The sequence below is a fragment of the Saccostrea cucullata genome, unplaced genomic scaffold, assembly GCF_032062105.1.
Source record: "Saccostrea cucullata isolate Sc308-1 unplaced genomic scaffold, CSIRO_AGI_Scuc_v1 ctg293, whole genome shotgun sequence".
Lineage (NCBI taxonomy): Eukaryota > Metazoa > Mollusca > Bivalvia > Ostreida > Ostreidae > Saccostrea > Saccostrea cuccullata.
Genome location: NW_026925189.1, coordinates 78,059 through 89,745, shown reverse-complemented (window position 1 = coordinate 89,745; position 11,687 = coordinate 78,059). Strand labels below are relative to the sequence as shown.

Genomic DNA, 11,687 nt, shown 5'->3' with positions numbered 1-11,687 from the left:
GCTTTAGGCTTTAAAAAACCAATAGTATTCTTCAACAATAAAATGCTCTCTTAGGTTGTTACTATGGGCATTAATATCACAGCTATTGCATTTTGGATTTTTTTTGCCATAGCTGCAACTTTAATTCCTGTTCTAACAAAGAAATAAAGATGATATCATATATCATTAAGTGAGAAAAATCATACCTGTGCTTACAGAAACATTGTTCATGTACTTGGCAAATTTTAAATCAAAGAACACTTCACATAAATTATTCATTTTATTGTAACAAACATATGTATGGTATGAGTTACATAATATGAAGGATAAATTGACAGTTCAAGTAGTGGTAAATATACATATGGAAAGTGACATTCACTTCTTGTATACGATTCTAATTAATATGATGCATATCATGTATATATTGGCACTCAAAATTGCAATAAAAGGAAATGAGTTTGATTTTTGCATAATCTCTAATGCATGTTTCTCCCTTTAAAATATTGAAGTAAAATTTACATGTATAATCTAATCAATTCAACAATCTTAAAAAGATTCTGAACAAGACCTAGATGATATTTAATTATTTAAATTGGTGCATATGTGTGCATATTTTTTATGGCATTGTTGTTAACTGGAAATTGTATATTAATGGTATGACATTCAGTTCTAATAGTACATTTTTTAAACATACATACACATTGTATACTACAAGTTCCCTATGCTTTGTTCACTAAAAGGGAGGCAAGATCTGGCACATTGAATACATTCATGAATTATTGATTCTTTTAATTTGGTTGGCAAGTAATACTACAATACTATTGTATTTTACAATATCTGGTTTTCAACTGGTGTAAAAATAAGGGGAGAAAATTAAGTACCGTCTAGAATACTGTAACATATGACTAAAACATTGTCAAAAAAAAAAAACTACATGGCACTATTTTGAAAGCATGTAAAACAAAATATGATAAACTATAAATATATGTATCTACTAAAATACCTGGATCAAACAAAACAATCAACAAATATCTATATATATCACTCAGTTAGGTTTTCTTTCTTAGAATAAAGTCACCAGATAATTGCTGCAAAAACTTCTAATTCTAATTGAAAAAAATAGTTATATTTTACAATTTTAAGCAGTTAAAATTCTGCTTTTTTGCAGTAAACCATAAAAATATACTACAAGTTTATAATAACACATCTATCAACATAATATTTGAACATCTGTTTATTAATGTTAAAATCGCAGATGTAAGTATGTTCCCTTTTTACAAACGTCATATGATATGTAATTATATACAAATATTTTCTTCTTATAGTCGAAAAATTAAATCGGATGAAAACGTGTACATTTTAAAATTGTAGTTCTGTTTGAAATATAGATGGATTTCAAGCAAATTATAAAAGGATATACAAGTAATTAGCTATTTAAGAATATTAAAGAAAAGTCAAAGCAAAGATGATTTTTATATCACAATATCTGGGACATGATATGTTAATCATGATACACGCTGTTAGAAATCCGTTTACGCTGATGACGTAACATCGCTCTCAACGTAAGACCAACGTTTTCCATGTTGTCGGAGGCGTCGCCTGAAAGAAAACAACAAAAAGAAATTTACTCACCTTAAACAATACAATATCCTTAAACAAGAAATGATGACGAAAATCTCTCAAAAAATATTTCTAGAGGAAAAAAGATCTAACTATTAAGAAAAGCAAATTGTTATGTTCATACTTTTGCAAAAAGAAAGAAAAATCACTAGTGTCGGCAAGACAATTTTGAAAACGGATAGAAAAATAAAAAGGTTTTCTGACTATGCTGGAAGTACGGGAAGTTGTTTAGTAATTAAAGTGTCGTTAATGTATTTCATTGGAAATGCTGTATTGCAAGAAAACACCACGCTGTATATGAAAAAGCAAAGCAAATCAAGTGTGTGTTTTTGAATTCAAAAAATCTATTTTTAGCATATTGGTCACAGTCAAGGTCACAAGGTCATGACCTTGGTGTCATTTGAAAGAACTTAATCAGTGTGCATAGTAATTATCTCCTATTGTTCAAAATATATAAAACATAAAAAGCTATTTTTAGGTTAGGTTACAGTGGTCACAAGGTCATTGAATGTATTTCTTTATTAGTGGAGTAAATATGCTGTATCTGGTTCAAAAGTTATGGCGAAGGTTAAAGTCACCACGCAAACAGATATGAAAACACACAAACAGACAACAAAAACAATATACGCCCGAAAAGAAAAATAATCGTTGAACCGTGTGATTAGCTGCACAAAGATGTCTTAATTGTTAGTTGAAGCCCTTATCCATTACTGCGTGGTTTGGTTCTAAATTTAATACTAGATTGTATGTGAATACAAGAAAATAGTTTAACATCGTTATCTCGAAAACGGATATATGATCGAATACCAGTGATATGTCGAAGTCGCTATAAAGTACATATATGATTTTTTTTTTTTTTTGTATTTTTACCTCGTAGTCGAAATCTCGAATCCTCAGATAATTTTTTTTCGGTCCCATCGAGTTCGAGATAACAAAGTTTGACTGTAATAGTGGTATTAATTACAATGTTTAATCTGAAATACAGTCTTATATATACAAAAGTATCTATACAGAAAACCCGGCAATTATTAATGTATAAAGGGCGAAAGCATCACCTTATTCGTAGGGTTCCAACATGTCATTAAAGGCATCTGTTATCTCTTGAACCACTGGAAAAATTACAGGAATCAAATTTATATTACGTAGAGAAAATACTGCAATCAAAACCATTACCTACCATTCACAGGCAAATGACGTCATATCTTTTTAACACAAAAAATACCTCCTGAAGAAATGTTTTTTTTTTTATTAGAAGGGTTAATTATTGACTATTTTACTATCTATTTTTTTTAATTTTTGTGTTAAGAACAAAAATATCGTCAAGTGCCTGTTCTTCTTTATAAATACATGGTGCATAGGAGTTCCAGCATTTGGAAAAGCAGATTTGCCTTAAAGCAATAGTTGTGAAAAATCAAACAGAATTTGCAAATATTGGTATGAATCATTTTTTCATTTTATATCTCGAAGTCGATGTTTTCAAAAATAAAAATATTTTTAACCACAACCCAATACGCCGAAATTTCAACGAACCACTCCACTACAATCACATCTCACTTTGGCGTTTATAAAAGTGACAGTTTATTTAATTTTGACTGTTCTTTCCTTTAGAATTCGTATACAATAATTAGGTTTTCTCAAGGTTTTTTTTTCCTTACAATATGTCCTACAATTTCACTGTTGAGAAAATTAGAAACCTATCTTACATAATGTTCGTGTCAGTTTGAGATTTGATGCTGAAAGAAGTCGTCGAAAGACAATGAACACATCTATAACCAAAGCAGGAGTCTAGCAATTCATCTTCTAAATCTCGTAAAATCAGAGTCAATGCTAAGAAGCAGACAAGCGTGCATCCTACAGGGAGTATGCTGGATGGACTTACTCTCCGAATCTGAATAGTCGGGGGATTCCGGAGCGAACGCCGGATTATCGCCTCCCTTCCGGTCCGCCATTTCCTTCCGCCTGTGAAGAATCGCCTGCAATTCTTTCCCGCCACTACGTGCCGTCTTGTACTGCAATGAACATATTTAACCTTTAACCTTGACGTCAGCTTTCATCATTTCAAATATCTATATAGATCAACATGGATAAATTTTAATCAGTTGCTAGTGAGAACTTTTTATTTTACAATCTTTTTCTGAGTCATTCATGTCCCCACCACATTTCACGACCTCGCAATATTACTTCTTCTTACGATAGCCTTTCTCTCATATACTCTTCCCATAGAAGAAAGAAGGAGCCCTTGTGTTCAGAACTTATACCTTACCCCTTCTTTGTTTTTCTGGACGAGGATTTGACTTTCTAGTCGCTGTGCCTCTTGAGTGCCAATAAGTCTGTCCATTTCTTTCCTTTTCAATCGGAACATGTCTTCTCCATTATATCTTCGTAATACATGGATGCACCTGTAAAAATCAAATAATTTTTTTTACCAATACAGAATTTACAAATATTAAATTTGGGAACAATCAACCAATCAAAAATACCGCACTGCTTACTCTTCAGAAAATCCTTTTGTATCCAGCCAATCACCGACTTCGTCCACGGATGACCTTGCTGTAATGTTTTTGACCTGGGGTCGCTCTCGCTGTGGTTTCTGGGCAGTCTTAGGACCTTGACCTGATTTTGGACCTCGAGACATTCGCTGCTGAAGTTCATCATGAAGATCATCTCTTTTCTTATCAGCTATAAAAATTATTCCATTTTTTACCAATTGCAAGAACCATTGAAGGTTTTTCGCAAGGATAAACTCCAACCCAGAAATGAACTTTTTATTGAAGACAATGTTTTATGGATTTCTAAATTTGTTGCAATAACAAAGCACAAGTAATCATGCACTTTATTTTCAAATAGTATGCTTACTGGTGGTTCTTTGACCCCTTGCTGGAGGAGGTCTAGATGCCGGTGGCGGAGGAGGATCTTTACGTCTTGGTGATGGATCTCTGTATTTTCTTGGCGGATCATCATACCTAGGGGTTGGCGGATCACTATATTTTGAGGGTGGTGACCGCTGCCTTCGTTTGTCGCTCTGTCTGTTAGACCTGTAACTTGTCTGCTCCCTGTCGCTGCTATCTCGGCTCCAACCGTCGCTATCGTCACGTGGGCTTCGTGAGCTGTAAGCTCTATCACTCCTCCGTCTGGTGAGGTAGACGTAACATGTTATAAAACAGTCATTTGGGAACAGCATTTCTTAATTAAAAGGTTTCTTTTCGATCAGAATAATTGTCTCTTTAGTGAGATTTACACTGTATATTATATTTGCTATTTCTAAATTCACACACTGTAAACAAAGCCAAATTAAATGGGGCAAAAATTTCAAAGGTGTTGTAGTCAATACATTATTTGTTCAAAATTATTTTTTCACAAACTAACCCTTATCACTTGCGTATAAGGAATTCGTGTTTTCCAGTTGATTCGATACGCAAATACATATTCTACGTACCAACAATATCTAAAACGAGACAAACTATTGACAAATAAGTTGATGAAACAAGGATATTGACAGTCTCAATGATTTTTTTTAGCTTGATTACAGTGTTTATTTCCATATTTCATTACAAAAAAATCTACAGTTGTTTTCAATTTTTTTCCCAAGGATAAATTACTTACCCACGTGATCGCCGTTCATCATCACTCGCACTTCCACTGCTGTAGTCTTCGCTGTGACGTTGACGTCTGTTGCTGTTTCTACGTTGCTTTTTGTCGTCAATGTCGTCTGCACATAATATTGCAAAACAACATTTCATTGTAAATACAAATAAAGTATATCCTCCGCCAAAAAGGCTTTGCTACTACCAGTATACCCTAACTCAACGGAATTGAAATGACTAGAAATGTGTTTTATTATTACTAGAAAATAAAATTTTACCTTCACTAAAGAGTCATTAATTGTTTTTTTTTTTATAAAGGGAGTCAAAATATTGGAATTACAAACAGATTTAGAGCAAAAATTCAAAGCCTGTTTAGGGCAAACGTTTTCTTTGCTGTATTTTTCTCCTTTATGTACATTTTTCTTATCCCTTTTTCCAAGTTTCAGAATGATGAGTAATAGAGTACAAACCACATATGTTTACATAGTCTTGTCCCATGATCCCTTGCACTTCTTGCACTTCAGTGCAAGGGAATAGAATACAAATCACATATGTCAAGTTTATAAATACTGTCTTGAGAACAAAAAAAAATCATAAGGATAAAAGGTTCTGTTACAGTAGCTCCTTGAGTCTCTGAGTACAACACTACTATTATAACTTTATATGGAAATCTGGAATTTGTAGATAAAAGTCTTTTTTGTACTTTGAAAACTTAATATAAGTTATAACAAGTTTTACTGTATACAAAAATTCTTAATTCAATTTAATAAGTTTTGCAATAATTTTTACAAGATTTACTGCAATTATGGAAATTTTTATTTCGGTATAACAAGTTTTACTGTATAAGGACATTTTAATTTCGTTATAGCAAGTTTAATTTACTGTAAATGGACATTTTAATTTCGTTATAGCAAGTTTTACTGTATATGGGCATTTTGATTTTGTTAAAGCAAGTGTTACTGTAAAGGGACATTTTGATTTCGTTATAGTAAGTTTTACTGTAAAGGGATATTTTAATTTCGTTATAACAAGTTTAACTGTACATGTAAAGGGACATTTTAATTTTGTTATAGCAATTTTTACTGTATATGGACAATTTGATTTCGTTATAGCAAGTTATCCTTTAAATGGACATTTTGATTTTGTTATAGCAAGTTTTACTGTAAAGGGACATTTTGATTTCGTTATAGCAAGTTTTATTGTAAAAAGACATATGACAGTCATATACTGTTTTGGACATTTTTTTTTACTTTATATGGACTTACTGAAATATTACTTAAGGATATACTAGTAATTTGTCACAATAAACCCACACATTACTTATATTCAAGCTATTACCGAAAAGGAGCTTTGGAACTGGAAAGGGATGGGGTGTTGAAGATTTTGTACACTTTTCTTTCCGGATAGAATATATACATATATTTGTATCATTTTATGGATCATTGTAAATATTGACCATGTAATTGATGTTCAACGGCCAAGGCACACTCTGAGATCTAAAGAGGACTGGGTGGTTATAGTCATTTTAGACTACATTATATTGATCTCCTTCAGAAGAAGAGCTCCATATAAAGATGTACAAATGATCAAATTTTAAAACTAAAATGTATGAAATTTTCCCTTGCCAAATGATAATTGACAGCTTAAGATACCATAATATTAAAAAATGAGGTTATATCTGATGGTTGATTTGTTGACGCCAAGCCTCCTTTAAGCATTATGTTTTTCTTCAACAAAGAAAAGGTAAATTCAGAGAATTCGTGTCTCCGCTTCAGGAAAAAATGAGTTTGGACGAACTTCAATTTTCTTTCATATGGAGAAAAAAAATTACAGGTGGAGAAAAAAAGTTATCCTTGACATTTATTTTGCGAATTAAAAGTCAAAAAGAGCCTTTTTGAAGTTTCATGATTTAACGTTTAATTTTGAAATCTTACAGAAACAAGACGTGTTTGTGAAACACTGATGTCCCCGTATGGCAATATTGCGAAGATTAAACTTTTCTTAAATGCAAATTTAATATATTGGTACCCAAAGTAGGGTATTCTCACTGGAAATACAATTGTGAAATATGAAAGTATGCCAGGGTTAAAGTTCTTTCATAGGTATGGAAATCTCCAAGGTCAAAGTCAAAAGGTCAAGGTAATTGATATCCAGTGAAAGGTCTTGCCACAAAAAATAAATATGTGAAGTATGGAAGCCCCAGCTCCAACCCTTCAAAGGTTGTGGCCAAGGTTAAAAATTTAACAAGAGGCCCAGGGGCCACATCGCTCACCTGAACAATTTGCTAGGAAAAAGCACAAATCAGATCAAAACTGAAAGTTTACTGGGGGAGGGGGGGGGGGGGGGCTTGAATTTTAACCCTCCTGGGTGTCATGATTTGAACAATGTACAATCTACACTACCTGAGGATGATTCCATATAAATAGAAAAATATCACTAGTCATTGCTTTGACGTATTTGAAAAGATTTTGAAAGGTTTCCCTGTATATCCTTGTGTACAACTTTGGTCAGCCATTTTGGCCCCAAAACTAGCCCCAGAGGTCATGATTTGAACAAGCTTGAATCTGCACTAACTGAGGATGATTCCACATAAGTTTCGTCTTTCCTGGCCCAAAGGTTCTTGAGAAGAAGATTTTTTAAAAAAATTTTATATACATTCCTATGCAAAACTTTGGTCAGCCATTTTGGCCCAACCCTAGCCCCAGGGGTCATGATTTGAACAAACTTGAATCTACACTACCTGAGGATAATTTCATTTAAGTTTCATATTTCCTTTCTCAATGATTCTTAAGAAGAAGATTTTTTAAAAAGATTTTTCTTAAATATTCCTATGTAAAACTTTGGTTGGCCATTTTGGCCCCACCCTAGCCCCGGGGGTCATGATTTGACCAAACTTGAATCTACACTACCTGAGGATGATTCCACATGAGTTTCATTTTTCCTGGCATAGTGGTTCTTGAGAAGATTTTTAAAAATTTTTTCTATATATTCCTATGTAAAACTTTGGTCAGCCATTTTGGCCCCACCCTAGCCCCAGGGGTCATGATTTGAACAAACTTGAATCTACACTACCTGAGGATAATTTCATTTATTTTCATATTTCCTTTCTCAATGATTCTTAAGAAGAAGATTTTTAAAAGATTTTTCTTATATATTCCTATGTAAAACTTTGGTTGGCCATTTTGGCCCCACCCTAGCCCCGGGGGTCATGATTTGAACAAACTTGAATCTACACTACCTGAGGATGATTCCACATGAGTGTCATTTTTCCAATTCCAGTGGTTCTTGAGAAGAAGATTTTTAAAAGATTTTTCCTATATATTCCTATGTAAAACTTTGGTCGGACATTTTGGCCCTACCCTAGCCCCAGGGGTCATGATTTGAACAAACTTGAATCTACACTACCTGAGGATGATTCTTCATGAGTTTCATTTTTCCTGGCCCAGTGGTTCTTAAGAAGAAGATTTTTAAAGATTTTTCCTAAATATTCCTATGTAAAATTTGGGTCAGCCATTTTGGCCCCACCCTAGCCCCGGGGGTCATGATTTGAACAAACTTGAATCTACACTACCTGAGGATGATTCCACATGAGTTTCATCTTTCCTGGCCCAGTGGTTCTTGAGAAGAAGATTTTTTAAAAATGCTATTAATTTTTCACTAATTCATAATTATCTCCCCTTGGAAGAGGGCGTGGCCCTTCATTTGAACAATCTTGAATCCCCTTCACCCAGGGATAATTTGTGCCAAGTTTGATTGAAATTGGCCCAGTGGTTCTTGAGAAGAAGATGAAAATGTGAAAAGTTTACGACAACGACAACGACAACAACGCCAACGACAACGACAGACGACGGACAAATTTTGATCAGAAAAGTTCACTTGAGCCTTCGGCTCAGGTGAGCTAAAAAGTAGGTCAAACTCCAAAGTCAAGGTCAAAATTCTTGATATCAAATGAAAGGACTTTACACAAGGATTAAATATTTGAAGTATGGAAGCACTAGCCCTAACCCTTTAAAAGTTATGGTCAAGGTTTGCATTTTAAAAGTAGGTCAAACTCCAATGTCAAGGTCCAAGGGTCAAAGTTCTTTGTATCCAATGAAGATCCTTCTCACAAGGATTACATATGTGAAGTATATGAAAGCATTAGTCCTTACCATTCAAAAGTTATTGCCAAGGTTAAAGTTTTTTCATAAGTACAGAAATCTCCAAGGTCAAGGTCAAAGTTCTTGGTATCCAATGAAAGGTTTTCCCACAAAAAATACATATATGAAGTATAAAAGTTCTGGTATCTACTGTTCAAAAGATATGGCCAAACTTGTAGTTTGAAATTTTTGTGTAAAAGTGGGTCAAGCTCCAAGGTCAAGCTCAAATGGTCAAATTTGGTGGTACCCAAGGAAAGGTCTTGTCACAAGGAATACACATGTGAAATATAAAGTCATAGCTCCACCAAATCAAAAGTTATGGGTAGGTTAAAGTTATTGCGGACAAACAGACAGCTAGACAGGCGGACACGACAAAAACTATATACCCCCGAAACTTCGTTTACGGGGGCATAAAAAGAACTCAAATTATCCGAATACTATAACCTGTATGTAATATACGTTTCTGACCTTGACCTTTCCGTTGCGCTTTTAAGGCCATGGGGAGTTGTGGTTTAAAGATTCATTGCAAAACCTGAAAAGCTTTTAAAAATATATTATTGCAGAATGGAAACGCCAACTGGCTCCCTTTCATACTTTTTATGCCCCCGTAATCGAAGATTCAGGGGCATTTAGTTTTTGTTGTGTCTGTCCATTGCTCTGTCTGTCTGTTTGTCCGCAAAAACTTTAACCTTGCCCATAACTTTTGATTTAGTGGAGCTATGACTTTCATGTTTCACATTTTATTCCTTATGACAAGACCTTTCTTTGGGTACCACCAAATTTTACTTTTTTTATTTAAACAATATTTTATTCACTGATGTTATTGTGAATAGGATTGGGCAGCAGGTGCAGCCTATTTTAGCCCTCTCTTTTCCTATTTGACAGAATTTGACAAACTTATACACAAAAATTCCAAACATTTACTTTGATCATAACTTTTGAACAGTAGATATTAGGGTTTTTATATTTCAAACAGGTATTCTTTGTGACAAGACCTTTTATTGGATACCAACAACTTTGACCTCTTGACCTTCAGTTGGAGATTTACGTACTTTTAAAAAACTTTAATATTGGCCACTCTTTTGAACGGGAAGGGCTAGGACACATATGTAATCCTTGTGAAAAGAACTTTCATTTGATACCAACAACTTTGACTCTAACTTTTGAAGGGCTTTCATACTACACATATTTAATCTTTGTGACATTTCATTGGATACCTTGATCTTTGATCTTGGAGTTTGACCTACTTTTTCAAAACTTTAACGTGGTCATAACTTTTGAACAGTTAAGAGTTTTGGCTTTCATACTTTCACATGTGATCCTTGTGGCAAAACTTTTCTTTAGAAACCAACAACTTTTACCCTTTGACCTTGACCCTGGAGTTTGGTTTACCTTTCAAAACTTATCCTTAGCCATAACTTTTGAACAGCTGGTGCTAGGATTTTCATATTTCACGATTGTATTTCTTGTGAGAAGACCTTACTTTGGGTACCAATTATATTTAATTTGCCTTGAAGAAAAGTTTAACTTTTGCTATGTTGCCATACCGGGGCATCAGTGTTTCACAAACACATCTTGTTTAAAGTCAAAATGCACTCTACATGTAAATATATCATTTTCTGGACCATACTCACTTGTACACAAATTTTACAATTGTGTACATAGCTATTCACACTGGCCAACAAATATAGTAAGAAAGGAGACATGCAAGTAAAAAATGTATAGCATCAGATATGAAATCAAACTTAGAATCCCTTTGTTACTAGTCAGGTGCTCTACCACTGAGCAACCCAGGCTAAACTCCAGTGTCTATATGGTCTTTAAAGCCCAAACTTCTACAATATGAAAGTTACAACTTACAGCTCAACCACTGCAGAGAAGCGGCTCAGCTTATGATCAACTCAGGATTGTTTCTAATCTTCTCCAACATCAAGGACTTCAATATCAAAAAGCATGAGACCAATGAGACAGAAATCAGTAGAAACTTATGTTTTGCCTTTCCAAAATTTTACTATGCCTCTTTCAGAAAAAGAATACTGTTCCATCTAGCTTCAATATCTTAAGACTCTAAAATTCATGTCTAATTTATCAATGTTTTACATTCAAAGAGACATTATTTTCATATATTTGTGTTCAACCAATGATCATGCACATAAAAATCACATAATAAAATTTTTTTGTATAGGTATCTTTATTGTCATGTTAGATTATATAAACATAAACATGGTATATTTCATACATTTTTGGTACAAAATGTACCTCACAACCATTTACAGCAATTAACTCAGTGATAAAAGAAAGGTGCACAGGAAAGGAATATGGAACCTAGAAATTTACGCTAGCACTAAATTAAAGCTGGCTTAGA

At 33.7% G+C, this 11,687-nt stretch overlaps 1 protein-coding gene across 8 annotated transcripts in view; it reads right to left on the bottom strand.

The window, feature by feature from the left end:
• Positions 1 to 246: 246 nt before the first annotated feature.
• Positions 247 to 11,687, bottom strand: part of LOC134268277 (epidermal growth factor receptor kinase substrate 8-like) — a 47,894-nt gene continuing 36,453 nt past the window's right edge. For 7 of the 8 annotated variants that reach the window (XM_062750471.1, XM_062750476.1, XM_062750477.1 and 4 more), the window contains 6 exons: positions 5,203 to 5,308; positions 4,456 to 4,730; positions 4,092 to 4,278; positions 3,863 to 3,998; positions 3,479 to 3,608; positions 247 to 1,578 (listed from right to left, as the gene is read on the bottom strand). In XM_062750471.1, coding sequence (XP_062606455.1) covers positions 1,481 to 1,578; positions 3,479 to 3,608; positions 3,863 to 3,998; positions 4,092 to 4,278; positions 4,456 to 4,730; positions 5,203 to 5,308 — 932 coding nt within the window. In that variant the 3' untranslated portion in view covers positions 247 to 1,480. Of the gene's footprint in view, positions 1,579 to 2,654; positions 2,709 to 3,478; positions 3,609 to 3,862; positions 3,999 to 4,091; positions 4,279 to 4,455; positions 4,731 to 5,202; positions 5,309 to 11,687 lie in introns of all 8 variants that reach the window. The other variant, XM_062750475.1, reaches the window with a different exon arrangement.